This window comes from Homarus americanus, unplaced genomic scaffold, assembly GCF_018991925.1.
Source record: "Homarus americanus isolate GMGI-L3 unplaced genomic scaffold, GMGI_Hamer_2.0 scaffold51859, whole genome shotgun sequence".
In the NCBI taxonomy this organism is placed as follows: Eukaryota; Metazoa; Arthropoda; class Malacostraca; order Decapoda; family Nephropidae; genus Homarus; species Homarus americanus.
The window spans coordinates 8,118,836-8,136,405 of NW_024711292.1; the positions used below are offsets into that span (position 1 = coordinate 8,118,836).

The 17,570-nt window shown below is 48.1% G+C and overlaps 1 protein-coding gene across 6 annotated transcripts in view; it reads left to right on the plus strand.

Moving 5' to 3' along the window:
* The window catches only part of LOC121876856 (protein disabled-like), a 245,410-nt gene that overhangs the window by 135,785 nt on the left and 92,055 nt on the right, over positions 1 to 17,570 (plus strand). Inside the window, exon 1 of one of the 6 annotated variants that reach the window (XM_042382745.1) lies at positions 11,089 to 12,744. The exons of the other annotated variants lie outside the window; for them this stretch is intronic. Within the exon in view, the coding sequence (XP_042238679.1) occupies positions 12,669 to 12,744 (76 nt within the window). The 5' untranslated portion in view covers positions 11,089 to 12,668. Of the gene's footprint in view, positions 1 to 11,088; positions 12,745 to 17,570 lie in introns of those variants that run through there. 6 annotated transcript variants of the gene reach the window in all.

Genomic DNA, 17,570 nt, shown 5'->3' on the forward strand with positions numbered 1-17,570 from the left:
TTCTTCTCGGCTCGGCGTGTTGTGAGGGTGACATTAGATATGCTCTCTCTCTCTCTCTCTCTCTCTCTCTCTCTCTCTCTCTCTCTCTCTCTCCTCTCTCTCTCTCTCTCTCAGCCACCCTTCTTTCCATTGCCTTTCATTTCTTTCCCCCCACTCTTCCAACCTTTCCCTTTCCTTTACCTCTTCTTTTCTTATTACTCTCTCATCCTTTCCTTCCCTTTACCCTTCCTTTTCCCCTTCCTTCCCCTCTCCCCCGTTCCTTCCTTTCCTCTTCTTTCTTTCCTCTCCCATTTTCCATTTTCTCCTCCTTTCCTTCCTTTCTTCCTTTTCCTTCCTGTCATTTATTACCTTCCTCTCCCTCGTCTCTCATCCCTCTTCTCTTTTCCTTGCCCTTCCTCCTCTTACCACCTTATTCCCTGCCCCTTTTCTCTCCCACCTCCACCCTTCCATCTTCCTCCCCCACTCCTCTATCTTCCACTTTTCCGTCTTCCTCCTCCACTCTCCCGTCTTCCCCCATTCTTTCCTTCCTCTTCCACCATTCTCTCTCTCTCCTTCCTCTTCCACTCTCCCGTCCTTTCTCCTCCACTTTCCACTTAAATTTTCCCATTATGAGTATATCAGGCGTGTCTTGAAATATTGACTGTGTGGGGGGTTAATCGGAAATGAAGTGTGGAGTAACGCTGGTGTGGTAGAGTGTGGGTGGCGCTGGTGTGGTAGAGTGTGGGTGGCGCTGGTGTGGTAGAGTGTGGGTGGCGCTGGTGTGGTGGAGTGTGGATGGTAGGTGACGTTCGTATCGCTGAGTGTGGGTGACTTTGTGGTAGAGTGTGGTTAGGTGTGGTTACACCTAACCTAACGCGTAAATGTAGAAACGCGTAAAGCGGGGTATTACTGTATATATAATTACTAAACTACCATATAATATGCAGTACTGTTGTAACGAACAAGGCGTTCAACTACCGATCCCATATACCACATATTTAATTTTCCTCTACACTTTAGCTTCCTTCCACATCCTCACTGGGATACCTGCACTTTCACCTTGTGCCTGCATGGTATGCGCCCACCTGCACTGTTGTTTTCGACGTATATTACTGGAATATCTGCATGGAAAGCACTCATTTATGTTTCCGTGACAGGGAAGTGTGCTTTACCTAAAACAGTGTGTGCAATATGCCTCTTTTAATACGAGGATCTGCTTAAAGAAATACTTTTCAGTTTTGTTGGGAAAATTGCTTTTGTTCTTATACAACAGCTGTATGTATGTGTGTGTGTGTGTGTGTAAGTTGTTGCCAGAACTGCCCTGGAAGACTTGTCTCTCTGGGGATACACTTTGTGGAGACCTCCCAGGAATTGAGTGTGAATGGCAACGCTGCACGTGATAATCCCACTTTAAAAAGGTCAAGTAGAGTGAGACCCCGGGGGGAACTTGGCCCTCTGATGGTGGCCTCCCTTTCAGGAAACATCAATCACCTGATATGTTTTGGTTCTCTTGTTATTGTTCTTCTCGGCTCGGCGTGTTGTGAGGGCACATATGTTCTCCTTCAATACCTCTTCTTTCCATTGCCTTTCATTTTTTCCTTTTCCCCACTCTTTTCCAACTCCTTTCCTTTCCTTTTTACCTCTTCTTTTCTTATTACTCTTCATCCCTTCCTTCCTTCCCCCTTCCTTCCTTCCCCCTTTCCTTCCTTCCTTTTCTTTCCCCTTCCCTTTCCTTCCTTTCCCCTTCTATTCTCTCCGTTCCTTCCCTTTTCTTCTTTCTCTTTCTTCTTCCCTCTCCCCCTTCCATTTTCTCCTCCTTTCCTTCCTTTCTTCCTTTTCCTTCCTGTCATTTATTACCTTCCTCTCCCTCGTCTCTCATCCCTCTTCTCTTTTCCTTGCCCTTCCTCCTCTTACCACCTTATTCCCTGCCCCTTTTCTCTCCCACCTCCACCCTTCCATCTTCCTCCCCCACTCCTCTATCTTCCACTTTTCCGTCTTCCTCCTCCACTCTCCCGTCTTTCCCCATTCTCTCCTTCCTCTTCCACCACTCTCTCTCTCTCTCCTTCCTCTTCCACTCTCCCGTCTTTCTCCTCCACTTTCCACTTAAATTTTCCCATTATGGTATATCAGGCGTGTCATGAAATATTGACTGTGTGTGGGGGTGGTAGAGTGTGGGTGGGTGCTGGTGTGGTGAGTGGGGTGGTGCTGGTAGAGTGTGGGTGGCGCTGGTGTGGTGGGAGTGTGGATGGTAGGTGACGTCTGCATTGCTGGAGTGTGGGTGACTGTGGTAGAGTGTGGCGGGGTGGGTGCTGGTGGTGGGAGGTGTAGGTGGGGTGTGGTGGATGTGGGTTGATGGCTGGCGCTGGTGTGGTGGGGTGGTGGATGGCAGGTTATGCTGGTGTGGTGGGAGTGTGGTGGGACTGACTCTGGTGTGGTGGGAGTGTGGGTAGGGGTAGAGTGTGGTGGGGGGGGTGGCGCTGGTGCAGATGGAGAAAATACGGGAGGTAAAGAAAGAAAAAGAAAGAGGAAGATAGGAAAGAGAGAAAGAAAGATTCAATTCCCACTTTTAAATTCATATTAATTTTGTCTGAGAAATATAAATGTACCATTTGATTTATGAAATCATTTATGAGTGACAGACAGACACTGATGGGAAGACAGACACGGATGGGAAGACAGACACTGATGGGAAGACAGACACGGATGGGAAGACAGACACGGATGGGAAGACAGACACGGATGGGAAATCACTTTCACAAGTTCTTTCCCCATTTCCCCTCAACTATCATCCCACCATGAGCAAACTTTTTTTTTTCATAACTTCCTCTCGACGAAATAAAGAAAAAAAGCTATAATTTACATGTTCACTTTGTTTTAAATGGTGTTAAGTGAGGCGGTGTGAAGTAATATTGTTTAAGTATAATTATAAGTTAAAGTAATTAAAGATATTTTACCGGCTTACTTTAATTTATCACACTTAAACCGTGGTAATTTAGTAGTTGTTAATTCATGGTGTACGTATATTTAACATGAGTGTACAGTATGTCTTATGTAAGAGTGTATGTCTAATATAGGGGTGTATGTCTCATATAAGTGTGTCTAATACGAGATTGTATGTATAATATGAGACTGTATGTCTAATATGAGCGTATATGTCTAATAAAAGTGTCTAATATGAGAGTGTATGTCTAATATGACAGTTTGTCTAATATGTTAGCGTATGTCTAATATTAGAGTGTATGTTTAATGTGAGCGTGCATGTCTATTATGAGAGCGTATGTCTAATATTAGAGTGTATGTCTAATATTAGAGTGTATGTTTAATGTGAGCGTGCATGTCTATTATGAGAGCGTATGTCTAATATTAGAGTGTATGTCTAATATTAGAGTGTATGTTTAATGTGAGCGTGCATGTCTAATATGAGAGCGTATGTCTAATATTAGAGTGTATGTTTAATGTGAGCGTGCATGTCTAATATGAGAGCTTATGTCTAGTGTGAGAGCGTATGTCTAATTTTAGTGTATGTCTAATATGAGAGCTTATGTCTAGTGTGAGAGCGTATGTCTAATTTTAGTGTATGTCTAATATGAGAGCTTATGTCTAGTGTGAGAGCGTATGTCTAATATGAGAGCTTATGTCTAGTGTGAGAGTGTATGTCTAATATGTTAGCGTATGTTTACTATGAGAGCGTATGTCTATTATGAGAGTGTATGTCTATTATGAGAGTGTATGTCTATTATGAGAGTGTATGTCTAATATGAGAGCGTATGTCTAATATGAGAGCGTATGTCTAAATTCAGATTATGTCTAGATGTGAGCATATGTCTAATTTAATGTTAAAAGTGCATATCTACAGTATATTAAAACTGTATGTCTAAATTAAGAGTATGTCTAACATGACATACTCGCCCCGACTCTACCCCTCCACCTTCCCCTCCACCTCCCCCTCCACCTCCTCCTCCCCCTCCCTCCACCTCTACCTCCTCCTCCTCCTCCTCCCTCCACCTCCTCCTCCACCTCCCTCTACCTCCTCCTCCTCCTCCACCTCCCTCCCTCCCTCCCCTCCTCCTCCTCCTCCTACTCCTCCCTCCCTCCACTCCTCCTCCTCCACTCCTCCCCTCCACCTTCCCCTCCCCCCTCCACCGCCCCTCTTTCCTCCCTCCACCTCCCTCCACTCCTCCCTCTCCCCCCTCCACCTCCCCCTCCTCCTCCCTCCTCCTCCTCCTCCTTCCCTCCTCCCCCCTCCTCCTCCCCCCCCTCCCCTCCTCCCTCCACCTCCTCCCTCCACCTCCCCTCCACCTCTACTCCCTCCACCGCCCCCTCTTCCTCCCCTCCCTCCACCTCCCTCCACCTCCTCCTCCACCTCCCTTTCTCCCTCCCTCCCTCCCTCCCCCCTCCTCCCTCCTCCTCCTCCCTCCTCCTCCCTCCTCCTTCCCTTCCTCCTCCCTCCTCCTCCACCTCCTTCCGATTCCTTAAGTCAACAGATCAACTTCTTTAGGGTAGCTACTTCCCAGGAAAGGTAGAGGGTGACCTAAGTGTATTTACTGTAGGTAGTTCGTGTCAGAGTTCTGTTATCACTAAGTACCGGTGGCAGTATCATAATCCTTGCATTCCGTATTAGACAGATTTACAAACACAGACAGACGGACAGAGGTCACACTGAAAGTATCTCATTAGAGAGAGGGTTTATTAAAGGCAACCTTATATGTCTTATTTAAACACAGAGAAGAGAGTAAGATACTGTCTATAGCCAGTAGGGGTGTGTGTGTGTAGAGAGAGAGAGAGAGAGAGAGAGAGAGAGAGAGAGAGAGCTGCTGTTGCCATGGCAGCGCTACTGAACGCTGCTGCTGTTGCTACTACTATTATGGTGTACAGCATACTAGAAGAGGCCGAGTTTTGGAGGGGGGGGACATGTGTTAGTCTTGGTGGAGTTGTGAGGAAAAGTGTGTGGGTGGATTGGAAGGTTAATGAAATAGGAGAGTGCTGGAGTCCTTGGGATGGGAGTGTTGTTTTGCCTTGTGAGGGGATGTAAGGAAGAGGTGTGTCTACCTGTGAAGGGAAAGCACCCTGGGAGGCTGTAGGTATTGTATCAACTAGAAGATGCAGGTACAAGGTGGACCAGATGTAAGGGAATGGAATGCTTTAATGAATGGGTCAGGTAACTCAGGTTAATTAAGTCATGTGTAACTGATGTGGACACAGGCTAAGGTAAGAACTGGTTAGGTGTAATAATAATTATTAATAATTAACGGTTTATTAAGAACATAAGAATGGAGGAAACTGCAGCGGGCCGATTGGCCCATACTGGGCAGTCCCAGCGTCTTCAAGTTAATGATGATATTTGGTAACTTATTCCACTCGTCCACTACTCTATTTCCAAACCAATGTTTACTTATTTCGCACCTATATCTAAATTTGTCTAATTTAAAACCATTGTTACGAGTTCGCTCCTGGTTGGATAGTTTGAGTACCTTTGTATTGTCCCCTTTGTTCAGCGCTGACTTCCATTTATACACCTCTATCAGGTCGCCCCTCACTCTACGTCTTTCGAGGGAGTGCAAATTAAGATGCTTTAACCTGTCTCTGTACTCAAGGTTCCTAATGCCCGGGATTAGATGTCATTCTCCACTGCACTGTGTGTGTGTGTGTGTGTGTGTGTGTGTGTGTGTGTGTGTGTGTGTGTGTGTGTGTGTGTGTGTGTGTGTGTGTGTGTGTGTGTGTGTGTGTGTGTGTGTGTGTGTGTGTGTGTGTGTGTGTGTGTGTGTGTGTGTGTGTGTGTGTGTGTGTGTGTGTGTGTGTGTGTGTGTGTGTGTGTGTGTGTGTGTGTGTGTGTGTGTGTGTGTGTGTGTGTGTGTGTGTGTGTGTGTGTGTGTGTGTGTGTGTGTGTGTGTGTGTGTGTGTGTGTGTGTGTGTGTGTGTGTGTGTGTGTGTGTGTGTGTGTGTGTGTGTGTGTGTGTGTGTGTGTGTGTGTGTGTGTGTGTGTGTGTGTGTGTGTGTGTGTGTGTGTGTGTGTGTGTGTGTGTGTGTGTGTGTGTGTGTGTGTGTGTGTGTGTGTGTGTGTGTGTGTGTGTGTGTGTGTGTGTGTGTGTGTGTGTGTGTGTGTGTGTGTGTGTGTGTGTGTGTGTGTGTGTGTGTGTGTGTGTGTGTGTGTGTGTGTGTGTGTGTGTGTGTGTGTGTGTGTGTGTGTGTGTGTGTGTGTGTGTGTGTGTGTGTGTGTGTGTGTGTGTGTGTGTGTGTGTGTGTGTGTGTGTGTGTGTGTGTGTGTGTGTGTGTGTGTGTGTGTGTGTGTGTGTGTGTGTGTGTGTGTGTGTGTGTGTGTGTGTGTGTGTGTGAGATAAAGGAGGTTGGCCCGCATCTGTGTTGTGTTGGATCAAAAGATGACCTGTTGTGTCTGTGTTGTGTTGGAGATGTTACATTGGGCGCCTAGTGGGGGTTGGTGGAGGGAGAGAGTGTGAGGGAGGATTGATTGGCAGAGGGAGACAGAGACAGGTGGAAAGTCGGACTGGAGGTGTTGCCGATGGTAAAGCTGGAATAATCCTTCTCGGTCGCCGCTACATAGGTTATCTGTGTGTGTGTGTGTGTGTGTGTGTGTGTGTGTGTGTGTGTGATACTACCTGTGCCGCAGGTAGGCACACACCCACACTAGCAGCAATTAACTTCACATCACCTGCCAATTACGTTATTAGCCAGCCACCGTGTGTGTGCCGTCGTGACCACACCACCGACACCGCTTCCGTTTCTACCTTTCCCCAGTGATCACCTGCCAGACCCAGGTAACTCCTCTCTCCCAAACTTATCTTATCCTCACTTCTAACCTTCCTCTTTTCTCACCAACTCTCCCTTTACCAAATTACTGTATATCCCCCTCCTTTCCTCTCCTCCCGTCATGGCTGCTCCTCTTCATCCCCCACAACATCCCACGAATCTACCTCTCCCCCCTCGCACCTGCGCCCCATTGCAGTCTCCCTTCATTCCCCCTCTCTCCCTCAACCGCTCCCTTTCTCCCAACTCACCTGTTCCCCACCCTCCCCCTCGCCCCCCCCAACCTGACCCTCACAAAATCGTTCCCTACCTGAACTCTGCCTCCCCTCCACCCCCAGAGGTCTTTTCCTTACTTCAAACCTCAAAATACCCCTTCCCACCTCTCATCCCTCTACCACACCCCTCCATCTCCCACCTCACCCTCCATCCCCCACCTCCATCTCCCCTCACCCCTCATCTCCACACCCCACCCCTCCATCTCCCACCTCACCTCCACCCCACCTCACCCTCCATCTCTCACCTCACCCCTCCATCTCACCTCACCCCTCCATCTCCCACCTCACCCCTCCACCTCTCACCTCACCCTCCATCTCACCTCACCCCTCCATCTCCCACCTCACCCCCCATCTCCCTCACCCCTCCATCTCTCACCTCACCCCTCATCATCCCACCTCACCCCTCCATCTCCCACCTCACCCCTCCATCTCCCAACTCACCCCTCCATCTCACCTCACCCACCTCACCTCACCCACCCATCTCACCTCCCACCCCTCCACCACCTCACCACTCCACCACCTCCCCTCCATCTCCCACCTCACCCCTCCATCTCCCACCTCCCCTACCACCCTTTCAGTACGCCACCTCGTCGCGGGTGTTCACTCATAGTGGTTATTGTGACTAGTGTTGGACGAAGAGGCGGGATCCTACTGTATATCTATAATTTATGTTATTTATGCCTGTGTGTGTGTTTGTGTGTGTGTGTGTGTGTGCGCGCGCGCGCGCGTAGTAATAATACTAATAATAAACGGTTTATTAATAGAGTTGCAGCCGGTGGCTGAAAATATACAAACTTACATTTGATTAGACATAATGATATGCGTTCAATACATTTACAGGGCTGTACAGTACAGTGTGTGTGTTTATTATTATTATTATTATTATTATTATTATTATTATTATTGATACCTTTACTGCTCCTCTTCTTTTTCTTCCACTCTCATCCTCTGCCACTCTACCTTTTCCACACTCCTCCGCCACTCTCTTCCACCCCTCCATCTAGTTCCTCCACCATCCATTTTGCCCCACTTTCATCCACCTACAACTTCAACTTCTGTCATCCACCACCTCCTCTACCCCCACCTTATCCACCCTCCCCAGGAAGCATCTGGCCTCCCCATTATCCCAATCACCGCAGTGTTATCGCAAGGTTACAGGGCAGACAATCTTCTTTCCCCGGCGCTCCTTCCCAAGACCTTGTGACCTCCTTCCTGACTCGGGTAGACCCCTGTCCTGGGTCCTTATTCTAATGGGTCCCGGATTTAACAGGCATCACTTATAATGGGCCCCAGTTCTAGTGGGCTTCAGTCTTAATAGGATTCAATCTCAATCCTCCTTAGTACTGATTGTCCCCAGTCCTAACAGGTCCCAGTTCTAATCGGGGGCCGGGGTGGGTGGGGAATAGTCAGTGCTTTGTCAGTCCGTCTGTCTGTAGATAAATTATTTCTGCATAGTAAATAAGAGGCTTTTTGAGGTGAGTTACTTCACGCGCAAGTTTTTTGAAATATACTGGGTGATTACAAATGATCTTTCCGATATTAAACATTTATTACAAAAAAACTAAGAAATTTAATTCAAGATATACCGTACTAATAAAGAAGAACTCAAGAAGTTTTATTTCCAAGTAACAGACATCAAAACGGTATTCTGTTTCCCTCCTTACATTTACCGCTTTATGATACAGCTGTGACCGATGCCCCAGCTGCTAGAGGACAAAGCTAATGTTTTTGTTTCCTGTAAGAGCAATTAGCCTGATCGTTGGGACGGACGGGGGGGCATTTCTTTGGGACTATATAAAAAATATAGTTGTTATTCCAACAACACCTGTAACTGGAAAATTTGAAGGAAAGGATACACGAGTCTGTTAAAAGAATTTCAGTGCGATATGTTACAAAATGTATGGAGGAGGGAAACAGAAAACAGCGTTGATGTCTGCAGAACCACAAAATGGGCTCATGTTGAACTTCTATAGCTTGAAAATAAAACGTTATAAGTTCTTCTTTTTTAGTATATCTTGCTTTTTGCTGCACCACACACACACACACACACACTCACACACACACACACACACACACACACACACACACACACTCTCTCTCTCTCTCTCTCTCTCTCTCTCTCTCTCTCTCTCTCTCTCTCTCTCTCTCTCTCTCTCTCTCTCTCTCTCTCTCTCTCTTTGAATTTACTGTTAGGACAATGAGCTACGACACAATGAGATGAAGCCCAAAATATCGTCGAGATTGTGCCGAGATTCTACCATAATTAATGTTTCCCAGTCATAACAGATTAGCAAGTGGTCTAAGAATGTTGAAGAGTCTACAGTAGAACGTGCTAATCGGGATTCTCCATCATTTTAATTTTCCTCGTAACTGTGGAGAATTATATTTTTTGTCGTAAGTTAATTGAACCAGCCAATTCAGATCGTTCTCACATTTTCAATTAAGAAAGGAATGAAGGTTAACGTAAGATCACTTTGGGAATACCGCTTTGTGTCTTAGGTTAGGATAGTTTGATACGTTCTCTTTTTTTTAAGGAGCGGTGGAGGGTGGGGGTGAAATTAACGTAACGTCCTTTTGAGAACCCACTCTTTTGTCTTATAGTAAGCTAGCTAGTTTGATTTGTTTCTCATACTGACGGGAGAAAATTAACGTAAAAACCCTTTGAAGATTTCCTTGTTGTGTTGTATAGAACCTTGAGTGTGAACTATCATTACTGTTGATCTTTGGGTGAGAAATATTGCCACGTTATCTTGATTCTTCTTTTCAGCGCGAGAAATTTTGTTTGGTGATTTTTCCCTCTTTCGTTACTTTCCTCCTATTTTTCGTTGTCTGAGAAATATTGTCACGTGGTGAATTCTTGTTGTTTGTCAGTTTGAGAAACATTGTCTCTTTTGTTCTTGATTTCCTTAGTACAATTAATATTGCTCCGTGTTTTTTGTTTGTCTGCGTGAGAAATACCGTCACTTTTTCATTTTCTCAGCATGAGAAATATTGTCATTTTTATGAACGTGAGAAATACTGTCATTTTTTCATCAGTGGGAGATATTGTGATGTGATGATGTTTTTTACGACTCTTGTGCGTCACTATACTGTACATGGGAAGCTGTATTGATTTGCACATGTCCGTCTGTCCGTCCCTCCGTCCGTGGGCTCTATCGTAGTTACGTGAGTATTTCCCTCTCTCCTTCTCTCCCACTTTACACCCACACCAAGTCTATTAGCAGGATTACCTAATATTACTCGCCGTAGGAGTAGTAGTGACACCTAACCTGGCGGGAGCTTCAGTACCTGCGTCCTCGGTTGGCGAATTACATTATTTTTATTCTCTCTCTCTCACACACACACACACACACACACACACACACACACACACACACACACACACACACACACACACACATACCAGGGAGTCGTTCTTTTTAACATTTCCTTTTCCTGTGTTTACGTTATCATTGTGTGAAGATTGTTACCATGTTTGTTTGTTTGTTTGTTTGTTTGTTTTGTTTTTTCTCTTTTTTTCTCGACGTTATTTAAATGAATCTCTCGTTATAAGTGTTCTTCTCTTTGCTTTTATTACCTACGCGAGGGACGCCTTTTTTTTCTCTCATTCTCTCCTCTTAGTTTTTTCTTCTTTATCTCCCGCGTGTCCTTCTGTTTTGTTTATTGTTGTTTGGTTAGTGCTGGTGTGCGTGGTGTTGTAGTGTGTGGCTCTATCGCTCGTCTTGTCGGGTATTAGTGTTGGTGTTCTATTAGATTTACCTTGTGTGTGAGGGGGTTAACGTTTTGGGTGAATGTGCGTGTATGCGTGTGCGAACATGTGAGCGTGCGTGTGTGTGTGTAGGGTAAAGTGATGGTGTGTGTGTGTGTGTGTGTGTGTGTGTGTGTGTGTATAGGAGGGAGGGAGGGAAGGAGGGGCGTGTGGTGAGTGTTGGTGGGGCTGGGCTGGGCTAGTCTGGGATCGGGGGAGGGGGCGCGGCTGATCGATAGCGGGGGAGACGCACGCTGCCTCATTCACCGTGTCCGGTGGTGCCGTGCCCTGTGGACGTCGGCCTCCTGCCTCCCAAGAAGGCGTCCGCTTTGCACCGAGGGCTTTCAAGAGAGTGGTGAAGGCAGCAGGAGGGCATCGTGGCCCCAGCCCGGGGAGTGGCACTCCCCGCAGGGAGTGTTGGGGAAGGCGCTGAGGGCGGTGTAGGAGCGCCGCTGCCAGGCACAGATCAATGGTGTGTAGTGTGGGACCAAACACGCTGCCGCCGCCGCCGCTGCTGCTGCTGCACCAACCTCGCTGCTCCACTGAGCCTCCATCTCCTTCTCTCTCTTGTCACTCGTCGCCTTCGCCGCCGTGGCTGCCGTCGTCGTCACCTTCACACTGGACAAGTGTAGCAGCAGATGGTGGTGAGAATGTTAACTCGGGTTGGCAAACTTGGCAGGATGTGAGCGTAGAGTGTTGTGCGGCGGTGTGAGTGTGGCTGGCTGGCTGGCCCGCCCAGAGACATGCCGCCACGCAGTCAAGGTGGCGGCCCACCCTTGTATTGTTGACGTGTTCCTGCGGGTGTCACCAGCACCCAAGCACCCACAGTCAATACCCAGGTGTCTACTCCACCTTAACTCGGTCACCTGTGCCGCCAAGACATGCAGACATAGCCTGTGACTGGCGGTTTGTAAGGGGCGCCCCGCTCCGCCTCCCCACATGGGTACCAGGCACCAGGCAAGCACAAAGTCCAGCTGAGCATCACATAAACCTTTACCGGTGCTCCTTCTCCTCTTTCCTACCATTTTGCAACCTATTCACTCCTGCCCACAGCCTGGGCACGAGATGGACATCATAGGCGACACTGAGCGTAAGATCACACACGCCAGGGTTGTGGTAGTGGAAGGTGTTAGTGCGTGCAGGTGGCGCTGATGATGAATTAGTCAAAGTCGACTTGCGTTGACAGAGCACGATTTTCAAGACGTGTCGAGTCGGTGGCCTGCATTCCAGGATCTGTGCCTCTCAGCTAAACACCAAATTTGTCTTTCTCGTGCATAGTTCCTTTTGTTCTTTAACACGGTATTCAGTGCTGGTTTAATTGTTATCTTAAAGCAAAATGAAGAAAAGTGGCTGGGATGTGTCATTCTATACCGTGTGTCTCAGTGATGTTCTTGGTCATGCCAAGCCCTCGAGGCACCTACACAATATTCCCATTGTCCAGATCTTAGTTGTTGAGTTAGAATATTCGTGGCTTGTGTGAGTGATCGTGCAGCAGCTGTGATGGCTGTTACTGTATGGTGCGTCAGTTTGAGGAGTGAACCGCGGCCACCACCACTTGTCTGTCAGTTGTCGTGGAACGTAAACAGTGCTCAGTAAGTAGTATTTAATCAGTGAATTGTCATGAAACGTAACAGTGCTCAGTAAGTGGTGTTAACCAGTGAATTGTCATGAAACGTAACAGTGCTCAGTAAGTGGTGTTAATCAGTGAATTGTCATGAAACGTAACAATGCTCAGTAAGTGGTATTTAATAACAATGCTCAGTAAATGGTATTTAATCAGTGAGTTGCCATGAAGCGTAAACAATGCTCAGTAACTGGTGTTCAATTGGTGAGTTGCCATGAAGCGTAAACATTGTCCAAGTAAGTGGCGCTTCACCAGTGTGAGTTGCCGTGGAGTGTAAACAATGCCCATCTACTCGAGCAACACGGACGTGGCTGGGTACGAGACCCTCAGCACTCGTCGCCGACACAATCCCTTCCGTGAGTACCTCCTCCTTCGTCACCTTCTCTGGCCAAATCCTTCACCCCTTACCATCTTCATGTGTCATCATCACCATCATCCCTCTGCGTTTCTTCGCTTTTCCTATCCTTTCTCTCACATCATTATCGTCCTTACTATCTTCCTACTTCGTCATTATCATCATTATCAATCCTATCTATGTCCTGGCTTGTTTTATCCTCCCTCCCCCACATCATCCTTACGCTTTATAAATCACAATAATTATTGTTGTCCCTGCAGTTCTTGTTCAGTCATCTGTCATGAACCGTGACGTGATGTGATCCATACCTCTCTCATTCCTTGGTCTACTTAAATTCTCTTGTTCTTTTATTCTTTCAAGGAAGTCTCTCTTTCATTTAAAGGCGTATAACCTTCTCGTACACTTTCTATTCAGTAAGTTTTATTCTCATGATTTAAACAATTGTGTTTTTTGTTTCCCACTTTCATTTAATCAACACTTATCTCTTGCTTTGCCATTGCAGTATGTACTACTCTCTTAGTATTACTCACTGCCAGTACATGGAGTATCAGTTTGTGTTGGTTACCCATTCGGTGCGTGTCTGCCTCTGTTTGTCTGTCTGTCTTGATACGTTTCCTAGAACATCAATATTTTTTGTAGTGTTGTAATTATAGGGAAATATTTATCTATCTCTTCCCTTAGCCGCACCATAAGAACATAAGAATGGTGGAAACTGCAGCGGGCCTATTGGCCCAGAGTGGGCAGTCCCGTTTACACCCAACCCCTATCGTTCATATATCCGTCCAACCTATGTTTGAAACTATCCAGCGTGTTCGAGTTAATGATGATGTTCAGAAACTTGTTCCACTCCTCCACTACTTCCCTTCTTCTGAACATACCCTCCTCATTCCACCCATATATCCATCATCCCTAACATACCCCCCTCAGCCCAACCATACCTCCCTCATCCCTCCCATACCTTTCCCATCCCTGCCATACCTCCTCATACTTCTGATACTTCCCTTTTCCTTCCCATGCCTCCCCCATCCCTCCCATACCTCTCTCATCCCTACCATACCACCCTCATCCCTCCCATGCCTCCCCCATCCCTCCCATACCACCCTCATCCCTCCCATACCTCCCTCATCCCTCCCATACCACCCTCATCCCTCCCATACCTCCTCAACCCTCCCACCTCCCTCATCCCAACCACCCACCACCCTCATCCCCTCCCCATACCACCTTCATCCCTCCCACCCACCACCCTCATCCCTCCCCAACCACCCTCATCCCTCCCCATACCACCCTCATCCCTCCCTTTCCCTCATCCCTCCCTTCCACTCATCCCCCCCTCATCCCAACCATACCTCCCTCATCCCCCCATACCACCCTCATCCCTCATACCACCCTCATCCCTCCCTACCTCCCCTCATCCCAACTACCTCCCTCATCCCCTCCCCATACCACTCCTCCATCCCTCCCTCATCCCAACCATACCACCCCATCCCTCCCCATACCACCCTCATCCCCCCATACCTCCCTCATCCCAACCACCACCTCATCCCTCCCTCCCACCCTCATCCCTCCCATACCCACCTCATCCCTCCACATCACCTCCCCTCATCCCAACCATACCTCCCTCATCCCTCCCTTACCACTCTCATCCCTCCCTCATCCCAACCCACCACCTCATCCCTCCCATACCACCTCATCCCTCACCCTCCCCATCCCAACACCTCATCCTCCTCCCATACCACCCTCATCCCTCCTTCATCCCTCATCCAACCATACCTCCCCTCACCACCCTCATCCCTCCCATACCACCCCTCATCCCTACCATACCACCCCATCCCTACCATACTCCCCCATCCCTCCCATACCACCCCTCATCCCTACCATACCACCCCATCCCTCTCCTATACCACCCCTCATCCCTACTCATACCTCTCATCCCTACCATATACCTCCCCTCATCCCTCCCATACCACCCTCATCCTCCATACCACCCTCATCCCTCCCATACCACCTCATCCCTACCATACCTCCCCATCCCCTCCCATACCACTCATCCTCCCACACCACCCCCATCCTCCCCATACCCTCATCCCTCCCAGGAGCACCTTCCCCATCCCTGCCATACCTCCTCATACTTCATACTTCCACATCCTTCCCATGCTCCCCATCCCTCCCATACCACCCTCATCCCTCTCCCATACCACCTCCCCTCATCCCTCCCCAGGTATACCACACCCTCATCCCTCCCCATACCACCCCACTTCACTCCCATACCACCCTCATCCCTCCATACCTCCCCCATCCCCTCCCATACCACCCTCATCCCCTCCTCCCATACCACCCTCATCCCTCCCAGTATACCAATTCCCTCATCCCTCCCATTTCACCTCATCCTCCCATACCACCCTCATCCTCCCATACCACCCTCATCCCTCCCATACCACCCTCATCCCTCCCATACCACCCTCATCCCTCCCCATACCACCTCATCCCTACCATACCTCCCCCATCACCCCATACCTGTTCCCTCATCCCCTCCCATACCTCTCCCCCATCCCTCCCATACCACCCTCATCCTCCCATACCACCCCATCCTCCCATACCACCCTCATCCCTCCCAGTATACCACCTCATCCCTACCTATACCTCCTCATCCCTCCCATACCACTCTCCATATCCCTCCCACACCACCCTCATCCCTCCCATTCACCTCATCCCTCCCATACCTTCCCCATCCCTACCATACCTCTCATCCCTACCATACCTCTCTATCCCTCCCACACCACCCCATCCCCACCATACCTCTATCCCTACCATACCTCTCTCATCCCTCCACACCACCCCCATCCTCCCATACCAATCTCTCATCCCCACCATAACACCACCCTTCATCCCTCCCCATACCACCTCGTCCCTACCATATACCTCCCCCATCACTCCCATATTTCACCCTCATCCCTCTCCTAGGGTACCACCTCATCCCTCCCTATACCACCCTCATCCCCACTCATACCACCCCTCATCACCCTCCATACCACCCCTCATCCCTCCCATACCACCCTCATCCCTCAACATACCTCTCTCATCCCTACCATACCTCTCTCATCCTCTCCCACACACCTCCCTCATCCTCCCATACCACCCTCATCCCTACCATATACCACACCCTCATCCCTACCATACCTCTATCCTCCCATACCACCCCATCCACCATACCACCCCCATCACTCCCATACCACCCAAAATCCCTCCCATACCACCCCCATCCCTCCCCATACCTTTCCCCATCCCCATACCACACTTATCCCTCCCCATACCTCCCTCATCCCAAATCCATGTTTCACACTCATCCCTCCCATACCACCCCACATTCTCATACACCCTCATCCCTCCCCATACCACCCTCATCCCTCCTATACCAATTCCCTCATCCCTCCCATACCTCTCTCTCATCTCTACCATACCACCCCCATCTCCTATACCAATTCCCCATTCCTCCTCCCATACCACCCCCATCCCTATACCAATTCCCTCATCCTCCCATACACCCTCATCCCTCCCATACCTTCCCCATCCCCACCATACCTCCCCATCTCTACCATACCACCCTCATCCATCCCATACCACCTCATCATCCTCCCATATCTCTCTCATCCCTACCATACCACACCCTCTATCCTCCCATACCAATTCTCATTCCTACCATACCACCTCATCCCTCCCATACCACCCTTTCATCCCTCCCATACCACCTTCATCCCTCCTCCCAGCATCTCTCATCCCTCCCAGGATACCACCCCTATCCTCTACCACCTCATCCTCCCCATACCAATTCTCATCCTCCCAGTATACCACCCTCATCCCTACTCATACCAATTCTCATCCCTCCCATACCGCCACCCTCATCCCTCCCATCACCCTCATCCCTCCCCAACCATACCCCCCCCCCACCCAATATCCCCTTATTCCACCCATATACCCCCCGTTTCGGATACCAGATACTGTATGTCTGTTATTACCCTCTTACTTTCGATATTGGTGGGGACTAGAGAATTGCTTTCTGTTTGTTTGTCCGTTCGCCCGGTTGACCGTCTGTCTCTCTGTCTGTCTGTCTGTATATCTGTCTCTTCAATTTACAATACCATAGAACTCACTGGATTTATTTTTTCATTGACACAATTTTAGTGGATGAAAAGTCAATCATGTACTATAAACTGCTGCCAGGCGGACGCCGATATATATATAGTGTATATATATATATATATATATATATATATATATATATATATATATATATTTATATTTATATATATATATATATATATTACTATAATAGATGGCTCTAGGACAGATCAGACAAGTGCCATTGTCAAAGCTATTCACCCAGGCGTCTCTTTGTTAGACACTTAAGATATTAGAAGTAGGAATTTGGAAATTTGGAGGATTTTTTTCGTATATGGTGCCGGAAAAATATGCGTCAGGATATGAAATAATTTTGTGAGGCAGAGGTTCTGAGATGGAAAGTTGACAGCAAAAGATCAGGTCCTTCTAAGTGCCGTGGTAAGCCGATGGTGAGAAATTGTGGTTTAATAGATGTACTTCATCAGAGCAATGACTGTGTGAGTATCTAATTTAGAATAGACAAAGTGATGAGATATTCCTGCTAATGTGCATTGATGAATTTTATCTAGTAAGGTAATTGTTATTGATTATTTTGATGACTGTCAGCAGTGAATCAAGGAGGCGACGTTTGTTTTGATGGCTCTGTCAGCATTGAATCGTGGAAGCGAATTGCCATGATTGATGATGCTCTATAACCAGTGGAGGATGGTG